The sequence below is a fragment of the Biomphalaria glabrata genome, chromosome 4 (assembly GCF_947242115.1).
Source record: "Biomphalaria glabrata chromosome 4, xgBioGlab47.1, whole genome shotgun sequence".
In the NCBI taxonomy this organism is placed as follows: Eukaryota; Metazoa; Mollusca; class Gastropoda; family Planorbidae; genus Biomphalaria; species Biomphalaria glabrata.
Genome location: NC_074714.1, coordinates 11,023,379 through 11,036,959, shown reverse-complemented (window position 1 = coordinate 11,036,959; position 13,581 = coordinate 11,023,379). Strand labels below are relative to the sequence as shown.

The window sequence follows — 13,581 nt, the reverse complement described above, 5'->3', positions numbered from 1 at the left end:
TATCAATAGTTAATTAACTAATTGGTAATTTTTTTAAAAATTGATTCTTGTTTTTCAGGCAACAGAAGTAATTAAATTGAAGTAATTTAAATACCACTTAGTAATAAGGAGCATTACTTTTCAATCTTCATTTTCGTACGTAATTTCCCACTGAAAGATAGTGGAGATATGACAATGATACTTCAAAAGTACGAAATAGATTAGGAGAAAGCAAAGAATACTCCATGTCGATAGGGGCGCCACCCAGTGCGACGTACCAGTTTCAGTTGGTATATTTAGGTCAAATGATTTACCCTATACTTGCTTTTATAGCTATATATAAACAGATGACACTGGCCAACAGCAGTGATCTGAAGCAAATTGAAAGAGTTTCTTCAATCTTGATTAATTAGCATGAAGATTGTCACATTAGTATCCGTCATTAGTGTTATTTCATTAGCCGCCTGCACTCAAAACAGTGTTCCAATATGTCTACCTTATTTATTGCAAAGTCTTTTCGTTCGGTTTGAGACCAGTGTAAGTATCGCAGTGTCAACAGATGACCATGGAAATAAATCACTATCACCACGTGAAGATGGCACACGTCAGTGACGACCAACCTGTGACCAAGTGCGTTAACATTGACAGGGCTGGCATCTATCTAGAAATTACGGGACAAGATTTGTTTACGTGGATACGATAGAGTTGAAAGAGACGCATATGCATAGAACAAAAGGATTAATCACTAGACACTTTCTACAACTTTTCTGAAGATGATTATCATCTTCATCTTCTTCGTTCTCATTTGACATGTCGGTGGGTTCAGACCAGTAATCTTATATCTGAGATGGCTGTCTGTTCGTGCGGTTTGCGCGCTGGACTGTCGTTCGGATTTATCGACGGTCGAGGGTTCAAACCCTGCCTGCTCCCATCCCCCGTCGTCCTGCGGGAGGTTTGGACTAGGGAGTAAACTATCTTCAACTCAGAAGGAACATGTAAAACAAACAAACATTTTACCGCGCAGGATTATTAATCATGCTATATATCTATTCTAAAGAAACTTGTATCATTATATTATACTATTCTATTTTGCTATAAGTGTATTCTAAAGATACTTTTCATATCATGATATCATACCATAAATGTCACGGCAAAATAAATTCCGCGATAATTCGGTCAGTTTTCAAGTGCATGTTGTTTTCTTAACGACGCACTGACCCAAGTAAATGTATATCATAGCTATAGACTTTAAAATGTGTTCGTATACGTTGACAGACTGTGGGTCTCTGGAGAGTAATGAAATCCATCGATTTTGCTTTGTAAAATAAAATAATGAATTTTTTTTTTGTTTTGAAATATTGAAATAGTGTTTAAAGCTTAGAAGTTCAGGGTTTGACCTAGCCTGAACAAAAAGTCGAGTTGGTAGAGTTATAGTCCACGTTGAGTCTCATTACTTTTAAACAAAGGTTTTATTTACTGTAATAGCACGATTAAGAATGAGTTATTTGTTTCATACAAAGTGAAAGTTTGGACTTGGAGACAATGACGCAGCTATTAAAATCTAGACTTGGATTTGAGGAAGAATAGCGAAATGTAAAAAGACTACTTTTGACGGCTTTAGAGAGAGGCAGTTTTTATGAACGTAGAGATTTAGCTTGACGACATTCGACTGTTCCCTTTGTTATTATTAAACTTCTTGTTTGACATTCACAATCAGCGTCGACTAACTTCTATTGTTGGCATTTCACCTGTGTTATTTGATTTCATTATTTGAGTGTTACCACCGTTTGACTTCTATGCGTAATACACAGCTTGTAAACGCCTAACAATACGATGGACAAGAGGGTCGTGGGTAGCGCTCTGAACTGCCATCTCGATGGTCCCAGATTTGAGCCCTGTCCGACCCATCCATCCCAGTGGCGCTACAGCCCATGGAGGGCTCTGGCCTGCATTAACACATCCTTCCATTCAGATCTCTCCTGGGCCTTTCGTCTCCACGCCCTAACCCCAAGCTGCTTCAGATCTCCTTCCACGTCATCTATCCATCGCATTCGGGGTCTGCCTTTGAGTCGCCTGCCTTTTGGTTCGACCCTCTTGTTTATATTTATAGAAAGTTTTTCTTTTTTTTTTTTTAAGTCCAATATTTCAAATGCTTGATAAATGGCGTTGTTGCTATTTTAGGACTACGGAGTTCAAGCCTGGAATTTTGAAACCAACATGGCGGCTAAACATACAATTAGCAAAAATATCCGAACAGTTTACAATCTCACGGAGGTGAGTAGACACAGCAGGTGTATGTATTAAAAACCATATACAAAGTGAAGATGTGCAGGAGATCTCTTGAGCTATGAAGAGAGGATTAAGATTTATAAAACAAAACAATTCAATCCAAGACGAAACTTTATAACTGCCAATGGTAATTAGAAATCCACAAACATTGACTTTAAAAAAAACGAACAGAACACTAAGATTGAATTTAAAACAATACTTTTTGATCTTATTTCCTATTTCATTGTATGACCGACGGTCATAGCGTATTTTGTTAAAGAATGTTGCCCTTTCTCGAGAAATAGAAATATATCCAGATGTAGTTCTGGCTGTTCAATCTTTTGAACTCAAGTTTACGTATATCTACGTGTATAGAAGTGTCCATCTACTTTGATCAAATCAATACAAATCAGGCATGACAGATAATTATAAAACATTGCTACATAAAATATGAAATCTAATCCACTTCTTGCAGGTCTATTCGGGAATATTTCTAAAGTTTAAACATTAAGGATTGGGGAAGTTTTGGTGGTAGAGTAATTAAACACTTTGCTTCTGAACCAGTCGTCTCCAGCTCGAGTGTAGGGGAATCATGGGAATTTTTATTTGCAATGTCAGAGCTTCCAGGAAGTACAGGAATGTGTACTCAGTAGGTCATTATATGAACTATACAACACCCAACTTAAATATATAAAATGGAAGTAGAAAGCGTGTTCACTTGGAACTTTAAATCTGGAAATAAACATTGTCTATGTTTCGAGTCTAAACACCAGCCTGGATCAATAACATAGCAAAAAAATATTCTATTTAAAACAGTTTGTAATTACGAAAAAAAAAGTTTATTATTTTATTTAATTATTTTGTATACATTTTTATTTTAGCTATTTCAAAGTTATAACAGAGTTAGGATATGTTTCCTTTGGAGCTGGTAAAATTATTAAGGTTCAGTTACAATTCTAATATTCTTTACCAGTGGCGTAGTTATGGTGGGAATAAGGATTCAAATTTGAAAATTACCCGGGTCCCCACTTAAGGGGGCCCCCAAATGAGTGTTCGAATTTAGTTTTTACATTAGATGTTACTAAACAAAATAAAAAATATTATTATTATGTCATGATGTCGAATGTCAAAATGCAGGGGCCCCTAAAGAGGTCACGCCCCCGTATTCCTAAATCCTTAGCTACGCCACTGTTCCTTACATGAAGCTTTCTGGTCTGGGTTCAAAATGTGTGGTCTGTACATTTTCTTCATGGATTCTTTCCCCTTCCACTCTAAGCAGTTCCTTGCCCTTTTGGGTCTAGCCGATGGGCATTCACCAAAATCAAGAAATTATTGTCGCTATTATAAATAATTAATTCATACATTTATGACATAATGAGTAGACTATTTCCTAAGTCAAACACCATTAAGCAATGGAACCTCACACATAAATAGCTATTATAAAATCTATAAAATTCAAAGTGGATCGGGATTAGGTTCCATTGTCGACCACTACGAACCTCTTGTTATAGCGTCACATGTTTTGTTGTTGCTTTCAGTGCTAATATATATTGTATTTCCTCAGCGTATAGAGTATAACATTGACTTAAGCACAGGAAGTTGTGAAAAGTTTCCCATGAAGCCAAGTGAAGTTATTGCCCGTTGTTTGCCTTGTAAGTAAATGTGTTTGTTTTACATCAGGCGTGGGAAAATTATGTCTCGCGGGTCACATGCGGCCCGTCGGAGTGTTTCATGCGGCCCGAAGACACCTACAGAAATCAGGTGTGCTCACAGTATATAACAGTCAAAATGCAAATATATATTAAAAATAATTCTAAATATCTGTATAAATTATTGAAAAGTTTCAAGTAAACTGAGATTTTTCTTTTTGTCTGTACTTCAATACACTCAGAGACACAATCTCAGGCCAGTATTTATTCAATGCTATGAAGAATTGTGTTGAGTGTTGGGTATGCTTGGAACAAGATCCAAGTGTAACAACCGATGGAGCTCGATCTTTGACTGAGAAAAACAGTTTATTTGTTTGTTTGTTGTTGTTTTTATAAAGAATATCTCAACCATAAACTTTATATAGGAAAGTTTGATCAAAGCTGCATAAAATATCTATATATCATTGACAATAATTCATAATGACAAAATTTAGCTACATATACGATTACATCAGCTAAAAGGGGCATCAAAGGTAACGATTACTGAGAAAAATGTTCTCGTTTAATTGTTAGCGAAAAGGCTATGGCTATGTTTTATCACGCTCACCTCTGCAATATTTTAAGTTTGAGTATCACCGCCTGGTATGGCAATCTGAGCATTAATTTTACCATCATAAAAGAGATACAAGACACCCATAGCAAAGACAAACAGACACAAACACACTTTTGTTCCCTGGGCAATCAAATCATTAAATAGATATAAACTTTTCACATGTAAATTATGAGGGAGTCTGGTGTGAATGTACATTTTGTTTTCTTCTAGTTATAATGTTTTGCTTGATATAATGCACACATTGTAAGACAAATTTCTTACGGATAATAAAGATTATTATTTTTATTATTATCAGAGCTAGAGCACAGACAGTTTCGAAAAGTACTTGAGGATTTAGAAACAAAATATTTCGTTGTGTTCGTTGGCTTAGCATGGGCAAGGTAATGAGAAGAATATAAAATCTCAAGGATGAAGTGTGTGTGTTCCTTGACTGTGACTTTATTACTAATATTCCTAATGAAAAGTGGATGACAGATTTCATATTTATAACAATAGACACTGTACCAGGTTGTTTGCATATGAAATGTAATGCATGTTAAATCTTCTCTAACAAGGATTTCCAATTTCTCAAGGCAAGCAAGTGAAAACAGATTTTGTCATTTTCCTGTGCTGAAAGGTGAAACTATTTCTAATGAAATGGTAAAAAGTACAAGAGGTATTTAGATTCCTTAATTGTGGAATTTATAAAAGCTTATTTCAAGATGTCAAAAACCAGTTTTCAATACCATCAGCTCACCATTTAGCACTGAAGCTGATTCAGCTCCAAAGGAAATACATCCATGCAAATTATGACCTGAAAGAGAACTTCCAGTCAGTACTTCCACAGGTGCTTAATGGGTGCCAGAAGCTATATTTCCACACTTTAAAAAACCTTGCTGCTAAGCTTTCACATTATTTGGGTACACATTCATATGTGAACAATCATTTTTTTTTGGGTGTGGAAACTAAACAAGTGTAATCAAAAGTTGGTAGTTAACTGACTGTAATTTGAAACTCACAAGGATGTTAGTTGCATAGTTCCGGAACATCACGCGCGAGTGTAAACAGTTCAATACTTCACATTAAGTACAACTGTACATTTGTTTTGAAATGTTGTAATGTAAAAAGATAATAGCCAATTTTTTTTCTAAACATCATAAAATTGGTTTCAGAAATTGATAACTCTTGCTCTAATTCCTGAATTGGGAGTGTCAAAAATGAGAAGTAAATCTATAATACAGTATAAATATGAATTAAAAGACATTATACAGTTAAATAGCGTATTTTTAGCGGCCCCCAAAAGGGGAAAAGACGCTATATTTGTGCGAAATGTCTGTCCGTCTGTCCGTCTGACCGTCTGTCCGTCCGCCCCGTTTAGATCTCGTAAACTAGAAAAGATATTGAAAATTAGACATCACAATATTTTAGACCATTCAAAGCTCTGATGCAACGGCTACTTTTTTTTCTGAAAGCGAAAAATCTAATTTTTAAAATCAGTTATGCAAGCAGTTTTTTAAAGAGAAAAAGCTAATTAGTATGCATTATAAATTAGATCTAATTTAAAATAAATAGTGATCTTATAAACTTCATTTTTCTGAACATTTTTTGTATTGCGGAAATTTTTTTTATTTTTTTTTTGAGGATTCGAATAAGAGATTGAGCCTTTTCAAAACAATTAGATCAATTATAAGACATCAGTTAGGCCAGGGGAGGGCGGTGGCTGAGCGGTAAAGCGCTTGGCTTCCGAACCGGGAGTCCCGGGTTCGAATCCTGGTGAAGACTGGGATTTTCAACTTTGGAATCTTTGGGCGTCTCTGAGTCCACTCAGCTCTAATGGGTACCTGACATTAGTTGGGGAAAAGTAAAGGCGGTTGGTCTTTGTGCTGGCTACATGACACCCTCGCTAACCGTAGGCCACAAAAACAGATGAACTTTACATCATCTGCCCTATAGACCACAAGTTCTGAAAGGGGAACTAGTTAGGCCAGGTTCACATCTAACTTTACATTCACTTTCACCTATCCTTTGATCTGCGGGACTGTTGGGGCACTACACAAGATCTGTTAACATTCTTTCTCCATTCTATCTCTCATTTGTCTTGGATATAATTTCATTCGGATGTTCTTTCTATGGAAGCCTGCCTGGGTGGACCACTTCGGTGGTCGATTTTGAGTTTGTGTTTCCACACAAACTGTCTTTTGTAACCTTGTTCTTTTTTAAAATGGCCTTCGATTCAAAAAGGTTGCCCCCACCCCTTATCTACATGTTTCAGACTTGAAGATAGTTTACTTCCTAGTCCAAACCTTCCGCAGGACGACGGGGGATAGGAGCGGGCAAGGTTTGAACCCGGGACCATCGATAAATCCAAACGACAGTCCAGCGCGCAAACCGCACGACCAGGCAGCCATCCTGCACTGCATTTAGTATTTTACTTAATTGGCATTAGTCCTTTCTACCTTTATACTTATAGTCTTATATGTGCTTGGTTATTAATGTTTGAGTGGCTCCATACATCATATGTTTTCCAATTTTGTTGAAGACTGGGATTTCCGTAGTTTTAGAACGCCCCTGTGTCCACCCAAATCTACTGACTCTCTGACTTAAGTTGGAAGTTGGATAAAGTAAAGACGGTTGGTCGTTGTGGTTTCCACATGACATCCTCGTTATTCGTCGGTCATTCAAACAGATGGTCCTAACATCATCTGCCTATACATCGCAATTTCTGAAAAGTTTTCTTAACTGTTCTACTTGCAGATTTATTGGGTCTAGACGATTAAAGCTTCTGATAATGAATTTTTAAATTTTTCAAGCCTCAACAATTACACCGTTCAAGCATTCTATGACGATACAATTTGTAAAAATTCCGACTAAGCTTGGCTATTGTATGACTAGATTTATTTCTGAATTTCGTTAAAAAACCAAAAGCGTTAACGTGTATCTTCCTCAGCCTCTGCCAGACAGTACAGCCCAAACGACTCCTTCGTTGGCTATGGACAATATTCCTTGCCCATGCAAGCCTTTGAAGTGGATCTAGCTGAAGGAGGCCTGGCCAGAGTTGCGTTCACAGTCTCAGAACCTGCTTTCATTTTGGCCTCTCAGTTGACAGGTTAGTTTATGGATAGAATGGCTCAATATATCATGCTAAAAAACATTAATACTATTGTAAAGGCCCAAGGAAATAATCCCATTAATGCTATGGTAAAGGCCTAGGAAATAAACCCATTAATACTATGGTAAAGGCCCAGGAAGTAAACCCATTAATACTATGGTAAAAGCCTAGGAAATAAACCCATTAATACTATGGTAAAGGCCCAGGAAGTAAACCCATTAATACTATGGTAAAGGCCCAGGAAATAAACCCATTAATACTATGGTAAAGGCCCAGGAAATAAACCCATTAATACTATGGTAAAGGCCCAGGAAATAAACCCATTAATACTATGGTAAAGGCCCAGGAAATAAACCCATTAATACTATGGTAAAGGCCCAGGAAATAAACCCATTAATACTATGGTAAAGGCCCAGGAAATAAACCCATTATAATGCCCAGGGTACTAAGGGTCAATGACTAGTTATTACGTTATGGAAGTTTGTAATGTATTTCTTTAAGGGCGCGGTGGCTGAGTTGTTAAGCACTTGGCTTCCGAACCTGGGTCTCTGTGAAGACTGGGATTTTGAGCATCGGGATTTTTTTAGGGACCCTTGAGTACACCTTACTCTAATGGGTACCTGACTTAAGCTGGGGAAAGTAAAGGCGGTTAGTCGTTGTGCTGGCCACATGACACCCTGCATGTTAACCGTTGGAAACAGATGACCTTAACATAACCTGACCTATATACCGCATGGTCTGAAATGGGAACTTTACTATAATCTATGCATTTAAACTTAAACCCTTGAACTTGGATTAGTTTATGATCGATTTCTAGTTCAATCAACGTAAGAATTACAAACTTGCCACACTGGGATGTTGAGATTTCAAACGTTGAAAAACAGTATTAGTTATTAACTTAATATTTTAAATGTTCCTTAAACTAAACTTAAGGCTGCAGTCCTGTAGCTTACAGAGAACGTGCCTTAAGTATCTTTGAATTATGTTGCACTCACAAAGAAATAATTAAATATTAATAGGAAATAAATGTTAAATTTTTTTGTTCCATTTTTTTCTAGTCCAGATTATATTAATACACTGACTTTTGGCCCAACTCTTAAGTCAAAAAAATCTTGAGATGAATTAAAGCAGTAGTGATAAAGCGGAGGTTCGGTACTCTATAAAGAAGATATTAGACATGGTGTCGTTATATGTTTAGAAATAGTTCGGACTCTAATTTTGTAAATTTAATTTTTTAAAAATTGTTTGTTGTTTCTTTTATTTACTCTAGGTTTTAGCTCTGAAAGAATTGAAAGTTATTTTTATTTTGACTCCGCCATGACGGCTGACCCAGTTTTGTTCGTACTTCCGCCATCATGCCCTTGACTTTTGCATTCAGTTAACTAAATTATGTGTATATTTTTTGTGTTTTATAAATTTTAAATTGAGCCCTTTCCCTCTCTCTCTCTCTCTCTCTCTCTCTCTCTCTCTCTCTCTATGTCTCTATCTCTTTCTCTCTCTCTCTCTCTCTTTCCTTCTTTGCTCTCTTTCTATCGGTTTCTCTCTTTTTTATATCTATAGTTTTTTTATTTCGATAATGTAAAATGTACGACATGTTTATATATATAAAAGCTATTCATACACAAAAAAACATAGGTATTAATACAAAAAATAACCTTGCTATTCATACAAAAAAATGAATGTGCTATTTATACACAAAATAACCTTGTTCGACTCATCCTGAAGAAACTAAGATCAATGTGAAGGTCGTAGGATATGTCATAGTCACGTGTCACCTCCCGGCAAGGGGAAACACGTTATCACTTCGATTGCATTGGCTATTTCAATGGCTATGTTTGACTTTTACGAATACAAACGGGTAATGCCGGGTATCTCTGCTAGTATGAACATTAAATTATTTTTTTTACGGATTTAATGAGTATAATCAAGATGATGGGAACCAGATCTGGGAACCTGATCTGGGAACCTGTGTAATATTTTATTAATTGATATCCGACACACTAAGTGAGTGCTTCAATTTTAGATATTGATGCTTTTTTTTTGTTAATTATCTTCAGAATCTTCTTAATTTTTAATATACATATAATTTAGAAATATTAAAAATATTTTCTTAATTCGGCAATGAAAGAGAAAAAGAGAGAACAGAGAGTCTAACAATATATCACACTTAATAGTTCGGTGCGACAACAACATATGGAGGTCATAGCCACGTGTTGTGTAGAATCACAATATTGACATACAGAGTAGCATTAGATTAATCACTTGTTTACATTGTAATATTGTCATCACAAAGTCATACAGTGTTTGAAAACAATATTTTCTCATTTTGTTTGTTTAGCTGCTTTACTGCATTGTACTGAGACTTTACCGTTTGTTATGCTAAATATTTTTAGCTATTAAAAACATAAAATTTTAAGTTTTGTTTGGAGTTTGTGATGTGTGAATCAAAAGAAAGATGACGCTTATTATAAGCAATCCCGACAAGACCAACGTCTAATCTTTCGACTCAGGACCGGACACAACAGAATGCGACAACACATGTACCGGAAGCTCAAAATTGGAACCAGTGAAATCTGCCCATGTGGAGTATCACCAGAGAATGCCGACCACATCCTCCAAAACTGCTCTCTTTACCAAGAGGCCCGTATAAGACACTGGCCCCAAACCATCCCAATAGAAAGAAAACTATATGGAGAGCTCCCTGATTTGGAAACCACTGTGCAGTTCATCTCATGTATTGGTCTAGTCATCTGAACACTCCAACATAACAATGAGAACGAAGAAGAAGAAGAAGAAGTTTTATTGTTGAGCTAGCCTCAGCCCCAAGCCAACAAATATAAACTGGATAATTCAAACATTCAGAAAATTTGCTGATCAATAGGAAAGAGGAAAGAACTTTGTCTTCTATGTTCATCCAGTTTGGGTTTAGCTGGGTATTTCTCCTAGTATAAACATATGTTGTGCATACATATAAGTCAGTATTTCTTTATTTTTTCTTTTTCCTTAACGTAACACTTCGCACATTCTGAGTATTTAGCGGAACACTTTGTTTATTTTTATAGAGAGGTTGATTCACGTAAGCCTTCAGGTTATTTAATCCAGTAGTTAGTGGAACACCCGTTCAGGCCTCGCGGAACAAACAATAGGGTATCGCGGAACACGGTTTGGGAAACACTGACCTAAGTGATCATGTTACACAATGACCTATCCATCCCCAACAAATGTTAGTTACCCATTACTCAAGAGCGTACTCAGAAACGAAATTTACAATCCCAGTTTTCCCCGAGTTTCAAATCTGAGTGCCTTGGTTTGGAAGTGATCCGATTGACCAAGGCCACCATCCCAACCTATATTAGTCAAATTTGAAACGAAAAAAAAAATTAACTTATTAAAAACTTTTTTAAAGTGCTAAGCTCTTCGGTGCAGATGTACCAATGGCATAGCATAGGTCCTATAGGAGGATGATATGACAATACATTGGGGAGGACAGAGAGAAATGATAAATCTCTAACTATACATTTTTACAGACAAAACTTTGTGAAATTACTTCTGTACAGTGCCTTTTTATTTGTCCTGCCTATAGCCTGCAGCAATGCTCTCTGGTCCTATGTCTTTGGTGGACCCGTAGGGAGAGGGTGGAGGGGGAAACTGTGAGGTTTCCGTTCTGCCTCAAGGTGATCAGCAAACACAACTCAGCTGGATTTGAACTCAAACCCCCTTGATAGGAACTCAAGCGTTTGATGCAAGTGAGCCAAACACCCACATTTTGAAAGAACTAACATAACGCTCTCGACCGTGTATAAAAGCATTGGATTTCAACTAACTTGAACACACCTTTACAAGGTACCAGGTTCCTTTACTTAATAGACAAAATGTCAGGACTGAATAAAACGAAAATCTGATATAGCGACAGTTAAGTTTGTGTGGCCCATAAAGTTTATTCACAACAGACGATACAATGTAAGCAGACGATATATTGTTAAACAGAATGACGTTTAGATAGCATGAGATCTGGAGACGTTGGATTTGTTTTTCTTGAAGCATCTTTGTTTTTTTTTTAAAGATGTCAATCTCGTTTCTTTTCCCTTCTAATGTATTATAGCACGGATTTTAACGAAGAACATTAAATAAGTCCTGTTTATAAATAGAAGTTTTAACTATTAGTGGGAGATAATCTCTTATCTTATACAGGCTTGTGTTTGACGTAAACTCACAGATTCTTTTGCATCTCTGTGTGGTCTAGGGACATTGACAATTAGGGAAAACAAAAAACAAAACAAAAATATTTTATTTAAAAAAAAAAAAAAAATCATTTTGCACCCAGTGACACAAAAGTTGAAAAGCCTCTTGGAACAAAACAAAATAATTTCAGTTAACATGTACTTAGAGCGTCATTAGATTTTCAAGAATAAGTTGGAAGTTATTTAATGTCTGAAAGAGGACCAGACAGTAATAAAAAACACAAAAAAAAAACCCAGTAAACTTCAAGAGATTTGTGTACTTCTTTTATTTGACTTCGGTTTGTACGTAGTCTTACGTATTCCTGTGTAACATACAGACATAATTAGTGATGGGCAAAAGTTAACTAAAAAGTTAGAAAATTTTAGTTTAACTAAAAAAAAATTAGTTTAGGCCATTGTTTAACTAGAAAAAAAAGTTTAGTTAAAATTGTAGTTTAATTAATTTTTTTTAGTTACTAACTAAAAAGTTTAATTAAAATTTGTAAAACTTTTTAACATGTAGTCAGGGTTGAAACGCACTCCGTGTTTTCTGGTCATGTGATATCAATAACTTTGATTATTAAAAAAATGATGCAGTTAACAACTATTTAGACAGTCTGCATCTGAAGAGGGTTAAGTAAGATCCTGGTAGAAGTTATGAGAGTAAATATTTGCACTTGAAAGTAGCAGTATTATAAAATGTTAAACATTTTTTGCCAAAAGCTCCTATTCAGTATTATGAATGAGGTTGTTCCAATTTTTATGCGAGCCACGTGGAGGTGTTTAATTTCTGTTTCTAGTGGGAATCTGATTACTGAGTTAGGTCAATATTTAGTGGTTTTAATCAATTCATTTAATGCAAACAATATTTTTTTAACTGCAGTAACATCAAGTACACCCTTTTATAGTCTTTAAGACTTATTATTGAGATCTATTAAGTCTAAATTAACAGCTAGGCCTAAATAGATATAAAAGCATTAGGGTAACCAACTCTAGAAAAAAAATCTTAATCCACACCCTCTCTGACCATAAAGTAAATAGACTGTGTCCAACTGATTTTAACAACCTGGTCAGCTAGACATACACATGTAGACCTAGTGTACTGTACGTGTGTAGTCGATAATACTGTAAGACTACCCTGCATTAAGCGTTATGCAATAGTGTTTGCTTAATGTGGAGAGGTCAGACAAGAAAATAACACACTGGCGTGACCAGTCAAACATGTTTGTAGATATATCTTTACACTAAAATAGTTATACACCCTCCCTGCCCAGAAAGTAAATAGACGGTGTGTCCGACTGATTTTAACAACTTGGCCAGATAGACGTACACGTGTAGGCCTATTTAGTGTACTGAATGTGCAGTCCATAATGACAAGATCACTAGTTTTTTTTTCCCTTGCGCGTTTAACGGTTATGCAATAGTGTTAGTTGTATTTTTAGTGGTCAAGCAAGAAAATAGCACATCGTCATGGTTAGTCAAGCATGTATTTTACACTATAAAATAGTTATACAGGTCAAATGTTTTAAAAACTCCAACGATTTTGTTTCTATTTCTTTGATTACTAGATCTAAATTTGAAATTGTAAATCTATGTTATTTAATGAGATTTTAAACTTTACCATGTATCTTGATAAGGGAGCTGCTGTTTGCCGATGACGCGGCACTCGTATCTCACTCACAAGGAGGTCTACAGAAGCTAGTGAACGCCTTAGCAGCTGCTTGTCAAGAGTTTAGCCTTACTATAAGTCTCTCCAAGACCGAA

At 35.9% G+C, this 13,581-nt stretch overlaps 2 protein-coding genes across 2 annotated transcripts in view; one reads left to right on the top strand and one right to left on the bottom strand.

Annotated features, from left to right (window-relative positions):
- LOC106054127 (uncharacterized) overlaps positions 1–13,581 on the bottom strand; it is a 426,772-nt gene that overhangs the window by 333,076 nt on the left and 80,115 nt on the right. The gene's annotated exons all lie outside the window — the stretch shown is intronic.
- Positions 286–10,013, top strand: LOC106054124 (uncharacterized). The gene is made up of 5 exons (XM_013209867.2): positions 286–516; positions 2,161–2,253; positions 3,812–3,899; positions 7,436–7,594; positions 8,868–10,013. The coding sequence occupies exons 1-5, from the start codon at positions 394–396 to the stop codon at positions 8,960–8,962; spliced, it is 558 nt and encodes a 185-aa protein (XP_013065321.2). The 5' UTR covers positions 286–393; the 3' UTR covers positions 8,963–10,013.